Source organism: Hippoglossus stenolepis, chromosome 21 (genome assembly GCF_022539355.2).
Source record: "Hippoglossus stenolepis isolate QCI-W04-F060 chromosome 21, HSTE1.2, whole genome shotgun sequence".
In the NCBI taxonomy this organism is placed as follows: domain Eukaryota; kingdom Metazoa; phylum Chordata; class Actinopteri; order Pleuronectiformes; family Pleuronectidae; genus Hippoglossus; species Hippoglossus stenolepis.
Genome location: NC_061503.1, coordinates 3,182,974 through 3,196,446, shown reverse-complemented (window position 1 = coordinate 3,196,446; position 13,473 = coordinate 3,182,974). Strand labels below are relative to the sequence as shown.

Sequence of the window (13,473 nt, the reverse complement as noted above, 5' to 3'; positions counted from 1 at the left end):
TGAGATGGTTGGATGAGGTTAGTCAGTAAATTACTACACCACTCTGTAGGTCTTGGGGTTTGATAAGACTAGAATTGTCCATGAGCAGGGAGCCTTTGTGCTAAATGGACCTTCAAGTAGCATATAATGGTATGTAGGCAAGAGTGTATTGATCCATGCCTCTTTGGCTAATTGAGAATTGTAATGACTTTTCCATCCCCGTTGGAGTGTGTGACCTCGTGCTGGTGTTTGCCTAAGTCCAATAATCACGTGACAGTTCACTAACTCCCTGCAGGGGTTGAGTGAGAAAAGTAACGCATGTTAAGTCAATAGTTGTTTTTACTTCAGCAGCATGATCAGATATGGCATCAAGACTTAGATTCTGTCTACTATTTTAAAATGGGAATAATTAAACTATTAGGAAGCCCAAGACTTTGAGCAGCACTAGAAGTCTTTAGAGCTCAACACATTGTGTATTTTGTCTGGTCTGTAGGGGTAATGACACAGCAGATGACTGAGTCGAGCTCGACTTCATTTTCAACACAAATCACATGGCGAGGCACCCGCAGTCATCAGTGAGATGGAGAAGTTTGGGCTTTGTTTGAATGATATTAAAACAAAAAAAAAGGTGACAGCAGACACTGTACACGAAAAACAACTCTATAGCATCAAAGAGCAGACAGCAATGAGACGGCATAAGCTGGGCGACAAATACACAAACGTTTTCCAGGCAGGTGAACTCTTCATGAACCTGTGTCATATTTCCTCTCATTACACCCCAGTCCTCTTCGGTAATAGCTGCAGTTATGGGAGAGGGATTGGTTTCTGCCATTTCTCGGTCACCTTGCTGCAGAGCAGAGAAATGAAAAGGGAATGAAATATCTCATTAGACTAAAATGGATGGTGTTTATTGTTTGTACGTTTGACGTCGGTTTAATATAATTATTGATTGTTGCAGACTTATAAAATGTTGGAGTGGAGAGCTTGTTTGAATGAGGACATTATGTGTTACACTCTCATTGTGCCTTTTGGAGGATAAACACCTGTTGGTAAGGCAGTATCCTATTATAGTAAACATATGTTTTACCCCTACTGTGCTCTAATTTCAGAGGAGGTTTCCTGGTTATACTATGTGCAATTTGTTACTAACATGGGAAACAGACATTTTCAGAAAATGATTAGGAAACTGTGTGTGTCAAATAAAGCATCACCTTTACCTCTACCACAATTTGTACCAAAAGTACATGAATATACCCCAAGCACCCCGATTGTACATCCTGGACCACAAAAATATGAACTCAGGCAGTGTTAAGGAAATCTAATTTCTAGCTTTTTTGCATTTTCTAATTTGAAATGGTTTCCTATGCACTACAATCCATGTCACTTCACCAATAGGGTAGGCAAAGCAGGCAATTACCTGGGGCCCTGAGCTGAGAGGGGCCCCCCGTTGGTTGAAGACTAGACTGTCTGAATGCATGTGCATGATGTGCCTGGGATGGTGGTGGGGGTTTGCACTTAAACTTTACTACTTTACCATAATTTATGTGTAAACACAGTGTGTACTTTGTTCAGAATTTGATTGTAATGATATGGTGATCAGCCCAGGTCCCTTTTGATGTCTGTTTAGATGATGGCATGCAGTAACAAATAATATACCTGATCAGTCACCAGCTTCCCACTTGTATTACCAAAGTACATGCAGTATTCGCAAGAGCCAGTGAGAAGAGTTAAATCCTTTTCCACAACATACAGAAATTATATCAAATATAATATTGTGGTCATGATGGCTGGCCGAAATCTATATTGTCTTTCAATACAGTTTATAGCATCATATTGCACAATCCTCGGTGAATGTTAGATGTTACTAACATCACAGTTTTTTTTTTAGCTCCAAGGCTATTTTACTGAGGTAGTAAACTGTTTAACCCAGAGCATTATGTGTAGTAGAAAGAGCACATGGAAATAAAGGAGTGATTGGGATAAGTCAGAGTAAACAGATGATTTGAGTGGAATGTGAAGTGTTTTATCCCTAGGGTGCAGGGTTGAGACATGTTATGTAATATGAAACCGGCAGGTGTGTTTACACTTGTTAATAGGAAGTACGCACATTGAGTTGTGCTGTTTCACGTGCACAGACACACACACGCGCTTATAAACAAATGCAACACATCACTGCAGATCATCTGTTTCATTTTCACACTGGCTCATTGTCAGCGAATATTGAATGTGTCTGACCTAGTTGCCAGCGGCACCACGGGAGATTATTCTCTACATTTTTAACAATGGAGCAAATTTATTGGATGATACATCCCGGGGCTGTTTTGATGTTAAGGGTTTTTCTCAAGACCCAGTTCCAGCGTTTATTCTTATAGCAAACGATGCAGCAATGAAGCAATTGATGAAGAATTGATGATGCTAAAGTGTGTCACTTTGTGAATTTGGTGTATTTGTGTGCCCCTGGGTGTTTGTTTATACCGTCTTTATCTCCTCTGTAGTTTTAAGGAGAACACTGGTACACTGCAGCACATGCACACAGCCCACAATACGCTTTCAACACATTGTTTTAAACACACAGACACACGCATACATGCAAGCCAACCACTTTTGTTTTCATTCGCAGCACAACTCATAGTCTCTTGGTATAAGGTAAAACAAAAGGTGCTCTGTTGCAGGTGGCACCGTGTCAGGAAGCCTCATTTGGCTGCAACTCACTCACTTATTTAAAGACTGACTGAAGCTGAGTTTTGCTCTAGGGCTTCTTTTTGCCTTTGTAGGCAGCTGTGCTGGGCCTCCATTTACCTATCTGCATTAACATGCATTACATATCAGTCTATGACCTAGCAGGATTACAGATGATTACACTTGACAATGAGATGCCTTTCCCAAGCATTTCTGACAGACAGCGCCCAAATTCAACTTCAGTTAGTGTTTTATGACAGTTTAAACATTTGCTTTGCAAAATCAGAATGGCACTCAGCAGAGGGCTTACCTCCGCCATGGTCCAACAGTCCCCTTAAATTCAAGCAAGCCTCATAGCTAATGTACACACTATAGATACACTTAATCCTTGTTGACAGATACAGAAACCATATCGTGATCTGAGTAGTAAGTGTCCCAGACTCTAACACTGACAAGTTCTTTCCTGTTCAGACGTACATTGTGTAGCATAATCCGTCATATAGGGACTTTACGTGCTGACAAAGAATCTACATGTAGATACGCTAGATCTGGACTTTTATTTTGGATCTGCAGTAAAGAGGTGGCTGATGGCTCCAACTTGGTGACACTTCACGTCTGATCACATTGTTTACAACCATACACATGCCTGCGCTGTGCACACTCCTACAGGGATTTGGTCACCACCTCACCTCCTGCCAAGGACGCCGGCGCTGCAGAAGCCAAGCGGGAGACACTCTCAGCTGGGATTTCAAAGTTAATTTAAGGTTGCGGACGCCTTCCTGGATTATGAACTTGTTTGTTGTTTTTTTCATTCTTCCCTTCATTTTGTATGATTTGTATTTAACATTAACATTTGTTACTGTTGTCCACGTTGTGAGAAACAACAACAGGGTGTTGAAGGGAGAATCATGTGCATTCCTTATGTTTTTGGAGCCTTATTAGGAATTCTGTGGGACAGCTGGAGGAAAGCTCTGTCCCCACTCTGCCTTGGTGGTTTGGTTTAAGGCGCTGTGTTTACCCTCTCAGTAATCAGTGTAGTTAGATGGATGTGTTCCCTGGATAAGTGTTTCCCTTGATGAGGTCCTCACCTGACCACAAACCAGTTATCGGCAGAGACAGATGATGACCTTAAATTACCCCCTTTCCTCCCTCCCCTGTATTTTGGTCTCGCTCCAGGCCGCCGTGGCTCTGCCGTTTGTATGCCGTTTGTATGCCGGCTACCGCCTGCCCTTTGTGGTGCGGGGGCTCGTCCCAAGCCGCAACCGAATCAAGTGTCCTTTTCTGCTTTTGTTAATGAGAAGCCTGTGTGGGTGGAAGTGGGTTTGGATTCCCTGTGGTAAAAACTACAAGGAATATTTTCCAGATACAGAATGAAAATTTAAAACAAATTCAAAGACCAAAGTCTGCAACTTACTACTGTTATGTCTTATGTTTTTATATTATTACTATTAACAGATGTGCAAAGGCTTTTCTCTCTTTTCCTGAAAGACATTGATGTACAGAAGCCAGTCCTGATACTTGCATGATCTACTTTTAGAACAGCATGTCTAAGGAACTCGGCAAGACAAGTAGCCGAGAGACAAACATTTCAGATATGTTCACGCAGCTAAAGAAATAGCAAATGTCTGCAAGCTGCACTCTGCTGCACTTGATTTATCATCAGTAGAACACGGGAGCAACATTTAAGATGCATTAGTCGAGACTTTTATGTAAATACACTCATTACTTCAGCCTAAGCCACTGTTGCTGTGCTCCCTTTTTAACTGAGACAGCTGCACTCACCAGTATTGCATCTTTAGAGTTGCACTAATCCATTTTTGTAATATATTAGCTAAAAAACTAGGATGGCACTCAGTAGAACACATATCTCCGCCAACGCCCCAAAGTTCAAGAAAATTCAATTAGCGTGCACCAAATTGCACACACTCATAGATATCAGTCCCCAGATTTCTTTCATCGTGATCTTTGTGTTATTTCCTAGCAAGTCTCGCAATATTAAAGAAAGCAATTTTTTTACTGGATTCAACCTTTTGTTCAGATCAGTGCCAAAATGTAATGGTTTTTTTCTTGCCCTATGGCCTTCCACCAAAGTTTTGTGAATATCTATTCAACATTGTTCGCGTTATCCTGCCGACAAACAAACAAACGAACCAGCAAATGGACAGGGGTGAAAGGTAATAATAGTTGATTGTGTATTGTAGACAGTGTTCCCTGTAGTCAAAAGAAGCACACAACTCTGATGATCACTATGTATTTTGGTTTGATTTCTTTTCCCTCTTATTTTTATGCATTTTCCCCTTCAGTTCTTTGCTTGTGTGGACCACGATCAAAGACAATTTAAAATGAGTTTTGTAGCCGAGCAAACCAAAGCAACCCATGCTTCTTCCTGCCAGCTGGAGTCCTGTTGGAGACGAAAACAAAAGCAAGCCGTCTTTTTTTTTTTTGGGTTGTCTTTTACTTTTTATGTTCGATTCCCAGGTTTTCCCATCGCTTGCTGTTCTCCCTCTGAAGAGGTTCGGGGCTGTTTGCACACTCGTGTTTTCAGTACTTTGCATGTTTTCTTTGTTTGTGCACCTGACACTAAAAAGCATCCCTCTCATCTCGCCTCAATAGAGGAATAGATCGTACTCTCTCCCTGACTTCTCCTCCTCCTCTCTTTATTCCACTTCTTTTTGTGCGCCGTTAACTACGCTCTACACATCAAAGACCCGAGATCCCTTTTCTCTGTCCGGGACGCCTCAGCTGTTAATGCGAAGGTGCAGCGGGAGCACAACAACAGTAGTAAGGAGCGTTGCATATGCATCTGATAAGGCTATCAAAACACGGCATCACGAGGTTGCAACGCTTTGTTTGTTGTAACCATAGAAGACAATAGAGGGCTTACAAACAGACAACTCTAAGCAAACAATAATTTTTGTTTGCAGGGAGACGTCAGCTTTCAGCAGCGAGCAGAGCCTATAATTTCTCTGTCTCTGCAAGAAAACACAATGCTTGAGATTTACTACACATCTGTTTGCACCGGCTCCAAGGGCTGAGGGGAGGGAGCACACACACATACAAACACACACACAAACACACAGACACACACATAAAGTCACCATGCTGGTAATTTAATTGGTTCTGATGTCAGAAGGAGCCCCCCTACTACTTTTGTGCAGAAGCAGGAAGGAGGGAACAGAAAGCCGAGCAGAGAAAAGGTAGTTGACAGTCTCGTAGACACATAGCCGGAGAGACAGCGAGCGAGTAGGATAGCGTGGTGGGTGTGCTATGTGAGGAATGTCGGCTCATGTTGTAACTAGAACTCCTGAAAGGGCCCTGTTCTCTCCATACCACTGGGACTGTTTAGACCCCGTTTTGGCAAGCAGCCCAACGCCCAACCCCTCTATCTGTCTCATTATCAATGTGGCTTTTTGTGCCCTCAGGCTCTTGTTTTTATGTATTTGAGTCTTAAGCTGCAACAACTCTACCACAGGCCTGTTGGTAAACTTCACTCCGCTGCTGCAAAGGGATAACATCAAATATGAAGCATGGCTCTATCCAGGTTGTGCACATTAATGTTGCCATTTGGTAGAACATTTTCTCGAAAAGCCACTGCAGTGCCGTGAATCTCTGCATTTCTGACATGGGAGGCTCCAGTGGAAATTGATATCGTAATGAGTGAGAATGCATTCTTCATTAACTGAGTTCCAGGAGAAAGTTCCTTGAATATAATATTTTTTTATCTATTTGGAGTCTGTCAAAACTTTCTTTGTGCTTTTACTCAGGGTCCTGTGTGTCTCAATGCACAAAACCCCAAATGTACTGAAAATCTGAGTATTTTTACCCAGTGTGAGCTGAAAAGTAACATCAATAAACCAGAAAGAACATAATTCAATATTTAATCGGGGCTCCAGTGGGAACCCAATTATGTGCTATGAATTTGCAAACTGCTTCATATTCTTTTATTCTTCTCCACATTTTATATGGAATATTTATTACAAGAGTTTGCTTTTTCATAAGAAGCCTTTTTCTGCAGCTGCTGCTGTTAAACATTCCCTTTTGAAATTACGTAATCCATTTTTCTGTCAAGATCATTCAGATTTATTACTAATCGAGTGAGGCTTCATAGCTTTGGCCATCATTCTTATGGACAATAATTGTCCTTGTCCTCTGGTCAAAAAGCCACTAACACACACTAACATTTGTCTTTTGTCTCCAAAGGGAATGGATGCAAGGAGCATTCACTCCTGGGTCAGATGACTTTGCAGTTGACATGGCTTTTAATCGGCTCTGGCCCTGATCGTCAGTGACTGCTTTTACCCGTTAGTTTCGGTGTAAAAGAGTTATATCCGAGTTCTGGGTAGAAGCAAAAAACAATTTAGGGGAATCCAAACAATAAGCAGCCCGATGACCAGCAAGAATTCTGATCCCTCTATTTACTCAGCTGTTCTGTTTTCTTCCACTTCCGGGCATTTTGCGCTCCATTTTACACCATTTCATTCAATAAAAGTGAAAATCAAGCTTTCTGAGCTAACGAGCTCGCTAACAGTCAGTTCTCAGGCTTGGTAGCTGATTAGCTTGGCTCTTTCGCTAATGGAACAAGAAGCATAAATAGTTCATTTGCATTTGTACCAAATTTTCTTCACTGTACCTATTGTACAGCCAAATCTCTCCTACACACACACACCACACACACACACACACAGACAGACACACACAGACACACACACACATACTTGGAACACTGCTGTGATGTTCCACACCTATGTGGGAGAAAACAGTGAGGGAGATTGACTGTGATGAATGGCTCTGAATTGGCAGTTTGGTTCCTGTGTGGGTCTCAGTGCACAGTAGGGCCTTTACAGTCGATCTCCGATGTGGGACGCCCAAGCATATTTAGCAGTGTGGAGAGTTTCCAGTCCTCCTCAGGGTCTGAAGATGAACGTGTGAGATGGAGATAGATGTGCTGCATTTGATGTCTGGAAGTCTGGTTTGATATGATTTCAAATGTGGATTTAAGGGTCGAGTGAGGCATTAGGATGATGGCCAGATTTGACTAGAGTTGGATAGTTGGAGAAAAGAGGATTATGCACAAAGAAAAGGAAGTTAGTGTGGTCTCAAAAATTTGGGGACAGAAAAATATTGAATTGAATTTTATTAGCCACCTTTTTTTTTTTAAAGTTTGGTTGATGTGGCAACGTATGTAGAAGCAGGACTAGTGAGAGACAAGAGATGAGACTACATTATTTTCTCTTTTGGAGATGAGAATGCATGAGGAAGTGATGGGACAAGTAGCAGTCTGTCTGTTCCACGGTGAGTGAAAAACAACTTGTTCAGTATCTGCCTATTTATAAGTGCTGCTGTGGAAAAAGGAAAAAATATCATATATATGAATGTGTGTGTTTTGTCATGGCATGCTTGTGTTTCATGGCAGTCACTATCAGTTCTAAAGATCTAAGATGTCAGGGTAAATGAGGCGGAATGGTACATTTCTGCAAGGCACAATCATTTGTTTTTGAATCTTTGAGCTGCCACGAGGATGTCAGACGCATCGAGAGAAGGATGTGTGAGGCAGCAGGAGGTGAGGAAAGCTTTCTATCCCGTCGGGGTTGTCAGGTTGTTTGAATGAAGGAGTGATGACGGGGAGAAGTACATGGAAAAAAAAAAAAAACACTGGGAAAGAAAACACACAGTGTCCTGCAGCGGTTGAGGGATTTCTGTAGAGCTCACATGAAAAGACAAATATGTCACCATATCCCCTCACCCTCGTTTTTCGTCTCTGTCTTTTTCCAGAGTTGCTGGGCTCGACCAAGAGGCTGAACATCAACTACCAGGACTCAGACGGGTAAGAGGAGTGTACCTGTGGATGTGCTCATGTGTGTCCCAGCTTGTGAGATAAGCGTGAGGCTGAGTCAAAAGAATGCAATGCAAGAGTCATTGCGTCCTGATTGACATGCAGATTGAAAACAAAAAACAATGCCCTACCTTCGGCTGGCAGTCTCCTGTTCGTCTGGAGTCTCCACAGCGTGACTCATAAGCAAGTCACACTCACACATGTACTGACACATCGTGCGTCAGAGTAATCATCAATGTAGTAAATTACAGGAAATTGACTTTGCCGAGAATTTGTGTAACAACCCTGTCAAATATAAGAATTTGAGAGACACGTTATTCTGCGGTAAATAATTTAGCATAACTTCTCCACATTTAACACCTTCTTCTTAAGAAACTTGTAACTGAAGCTGCTTTCAGACATTCACTGAACTCGTGAAATTATCCGGAAGATCTGCATGTGAGGACGCAAATGTCTGAGTCAGTTGCTGCAGTAATACTCTGGAGTTTCCCCTGCAAGCCCCCAGGTAAAAACTCCACATAAAGTCATGCATTCATCATGAGTGATTGGAAGAGCGACGCGACAGACGCAAAACTGAAAAAACAAAAAGCACACAAATATCTCAGGATGAAAAAGAGGTGCTGTACACGTAGAAGACGCCCAAGAAGACTTGGAAAGACTATTCGAGAGCTTTTGGTAATACAGGTCGACATGTGTGTTGATGTGCTGTAAACAAAAACAAATGACCTTAGCAGTGGAATTAATACGTTACATCCTGCCTCCTACATGCTTCACCACCCCTCACCTGTACACTCCACAGATTTCCTGTTGTTGTGAATGCGTCTGACCAAAGAATCACCTGCAGGGTTCTTCATATGGAGAAAGTCCGTCCCTGACTGTGCGGGCATTTTCCGGAGTTCATTCAGAGAAAGCCAAACAAATGAGCATTTTAAGTATTCAATTTAATCTCTTTCTTTTAATAATCATTGTCTGCAAATTTAAATTTTATAATTAATCTCCTTTAATCTTATCTTCATTTTCAGTCACGTTTTCTTCAGAAATGAAAAGGTCACTGTCCTAAAACCATGGAAACAGTCATTCAATCAGATTATTCTTTCATTGGATAAACAAATAAATAAAAAGACTCAAAACAGACGATACGCATCTGAAAATAGTCTCGGTTTCGGTAAATAAATAGGTTCATATAAAGTAAAAAAGTGTGGAAATGATGCATTAATCAGACAGGATTTTACTTTTCCCCCAAAAAGTATGCACTTAAAGAGGTGATAGCCTGTTTAATTTATCTTCCTGTGAGTGAAACACTGATTCTTGAACAGAAAGTCGGTCGCGTCCCTTTGGGGGAAGGAACATTGAAAAGTAAACTGGGAACTTTTTCGGCCGCATTTATAAATAACAACTCTCAAACTGCAAGACAAAAATTAATAGACAAGTAGGTGACGGCTCAAAAAAAAAAAAGGCTGATGGTACTCAACTAGGCAGAGGAAGCATTAGCTGGCTCACTCATTGGTTAGGACTTCATAACCAGGACTGATTTGCCACAGGTTGCCTCCAATCTATGGTAGCTTTTAACTTAGCTAGCAAGCAACTCTTAGGTTTTTCAAGATTCATGTTCAAACACATTTTCATGCTGACTGAAATGAATGCCCAAGAGGCAGCAATGAACTTCACATATTTATCGCTTGGAGTACTTCAATGAGTTGAATGCCCAGCTCTCAACACTCGGAGTTCACCACTGGTAGCTGGAGTGGTTTCAGTTGACAGTGTCAAGGTCCATCCCCTATTGTTGCTACGCCTGTCAAGGTTTCCATTCTTGCGTGGGATACCTACCCTCCAAACTATTTAGATAGTGAGCTAGACGCTAGAAACTCGTGTACACTACTTTAACACATGGAGGTGTGCTGTGTCAAGTTCCCTTTGCTAACCAGTGATTAGTCAATCAAACCTGCCCTGCATACACTATTAGTGGCCCTGGGCCAGTGGATCGTTGGTCTGACCCTGGTACTTTTTGACATTTTCCACTCTTGTGTCAGCCTCTTCCTGAGCCCTCTTATAGATATCTTACATTTTTTTATTTATGTTTTTCAAAGAGAATCTTAATTCAAGGTGTTCAGTCTCTGAACTTTTTTAAAAACCTATTGAGGTAGGCCATCAGGCATGCAGAATCCCCCATGCAAGCTGGTGTGTGTGTGTGTGTGTGTGTGTGTGTGTGTGTGTGTGTGTGTGTGTGTGTGTGTGTGTGTGTGTGTGTGTGTGTGTGTGTGTGTGTGTGTGTGTGTGTGTGTGTGTGTGTGTGTGTGTGTGCAATGTGTGTGTTATGTGTGTGTGTGTAATGTGCAATGTGTGTGTGTATATGTGCAATGTGTGTGTGCGTGTGTTGACTTAGGCCGGATGCGTGTGTCTACATGTTGGGTCAATGCAGTGTGTGGGAGGTGATACACAATAGGGGTGTTGAAATTAAACATGTCCATCCATGAGGGTGTGTGTGTGTGTGAGGGGGAGACAGAGAGAGTGATACAGAGGAGGGTTTTACCTGTGATATATGAGATCGGTGTGGGAGGGGGGGTTAGAGGAGAGGGGAAGGTGAGCAAACAGTCACTTGTCACTGAGTCAACATCATTCTTGAGAGACAGATTCAGACTGTGCGTGTCTTAGTCAGTGGTGGTAACAGTTGACTAAGTATATGAATAAGGTATGGTCTGCTGGAAGAAGAGATAGAATGATAAATGGAGGTGTGTTTGTGGCTAAGGAGCATCGAGGCCTTAACAATGCGACTGATGAGATAAGCCACCTGACTGTCTGGAGATCCCTTAGATTTTGTATGAAGGTACAGACACATCTTCATAATTTCTAACTTTCCTGGCATCACACTGCGTCACACTGGGAGTTCACTTTAGTAAACCTGTTTTTGGGAGTACCTGGCGTCATAAAACACCCACACAAAAAAAACACATTAGAAAAAAAAGGAAGCTATGACCCTATTTGGCTCAAAAATCCAGATCTGAACAGAACTGTGGATTTAGATAATCATTAATTGGTAGTTTTAGGAAAGAACCAGGCCTGCTGTTTGGACCTGCTCTCAGTCTTTAGGGTAAACTAGACCAATTTCCTGTTCCAGCTCTGTACTTGTAGTTTTATTAAACTTCTTATTTAAATCTCAGAAAAAGGTGAGTTTGCATATATTCATTCAAATACAGCCAGCATCTTCAGTCTGGAAACCACTTTGGTATCATTGATTGACTTCCCACAGAAAAACTGTGACATTGGCCCCTGTTCACACCTGGCATTAGAATGTGTCTCAAATGACCACTTGTGATCGAATTTCACTTCTCTGCTCCATACACAAATAAACATGCAGCTACATTGTTTCAGCTTGCAAAGACCAAATGCTATGTGTTTAGCAGTCTGACTATGACAGGTACGTCTTTTGTTTGTTTGAAATAAATTGAAAATGCAATGAAAATCTCTGTTGATACATAATGTATCTCAAACAAAGAGAAGAAGAAATATAACCAGACCACCTCAGAATAAGGTCTGAGTGAATGAATCTCAAATGCGGTCTCAATGCGTCTTGTGTGGGTTCACACCTGTAATTACAATCAGAGCACCTGAGACAGATGTTAAAACCAGGTTTAAACAGGTCCATTTATGTTTTTTGTTGAGAGTTACCTATTTCTTGGCCCAAAAGCAACACAATGACAAAGCTGTATTATTCACCTCTCAACATGTCACCCTTTACCGTCTGTCACTTATTTCTTAACAGCAGTTAAATCCATGTTGTGAGCCTGTAGAAGTAAAGAGAGTTCATTAGCTTTACCTGTTACCTGTACCAGGAATTCAGCTGTACTACTATACTCTCTCTATAGGTGTAACACTTACATTTTGTCTTTTGTTGTTGTTGTCTGCACAACCACAGTGCATTCTGTTATATATCCCCATAAATACTGTGCTATTCACGTACTATTGGTTTCATACTTAGGTTTAAGACGTGATAAAAAAATCCCACATAGTGTTTGAGTGTATTTAATAGCATGGTAAGGAATTTTGGACGCAGCCATTTGCTGATTGTGCAAAAGGTAAAGATGTTGGTTGGCGATCCTGGGAAAGCAAACAGGCTACCCTGAAAATGAGCAACTGATACATCTCACCCCCTCCCACCGGCCCTCTCGTCAAAGCTATGCACCCAAAACACATGAACGTGAACTGTCTAGCATCTGCTAGAAGCGGACTTTTCCGAGACGGGGTATGTGTCTCTGGCTGAAGACTCATGTCATGTGCAGTGAGAGCACAGGTAGGCAGGTCGGGTAGGATGAAGTGATTGGTCGTGTTTGTTACAGTCCTGTGAGGGCCACAGACACACAACTTTATTCATTGAAGGCTATCGGGGCGTGAAGAGGATTTCAGTGTTTTTAAGCGATCAACCATGCAGTGGGAAAAAAGCCCCAGTTATGTCCAACAATAATTGTATCCAACCGTCTAATTGATCAAATTTATCAATGTTTCATTGTCCATGGAGGGTTCAACTTCTGTGGTACTAGCTGCAGACCTGCTAACGTAGCTGGGGATGCTCTGTTTCCTCAGGTCAGACGTGCTGCCCTGGCCGGCTTTTGTCTTTTACAGCTTGAACACTGCAGCTGTTTAACCACAGTTTAACCAACACAAATGTGACACTGTTTAATTTAAAGTGAACCTGTAATATACCTGGACCAACATAATTTGGTTGGTCCCCTTAAAAGGGCAGAGTTGGGTATCCGACCCTAAATGAGACAAGTTTCACAATACCTTACATTTCAACATGAGCTACAACAATTCACTGAAACATACAGCATGATGGATTGTTTGTTTGTCGGTGCTGCTTCCAGTGAAAGTATCATAATGTGCTGAGACTATCACAGTAAATTATCTCCTCAAATGTAGCCGAGCTGTTTATCACCACTGGTGCCCGGGAGCTCAGGGCCTGAGGCTGTGCAAATTCACCTCAAAGC

The 13,473-nt window shown here is 41.9% G+C and overlaps 1 protein-coding gene across 4 annotated transcripts in view; it reads left to right on the top strand.

Annotated features, from left to right (window-relative positions):
* Positions 1–13,473, top strand: part of LOC118100624 (caskin-2) — a 52,635-nt gene that overhangs the window by 12,324 nt on the left and 26,838 nt on the right. For all 4 annotated transcript variants that reach the window (XM_047338339.1, XM_047338340.1, XM_047338341.1 and 1 more), the window contains exon 3: positions 8,431–8,482. In XM_047338339.1, coding sequence (XP_047194295.1) covers positions 8,431–8,482 — 52 coding nt within the window. The remainder of the gene's footprint in view (positions 1–8,430; positions 8,483–13,473) is intronic.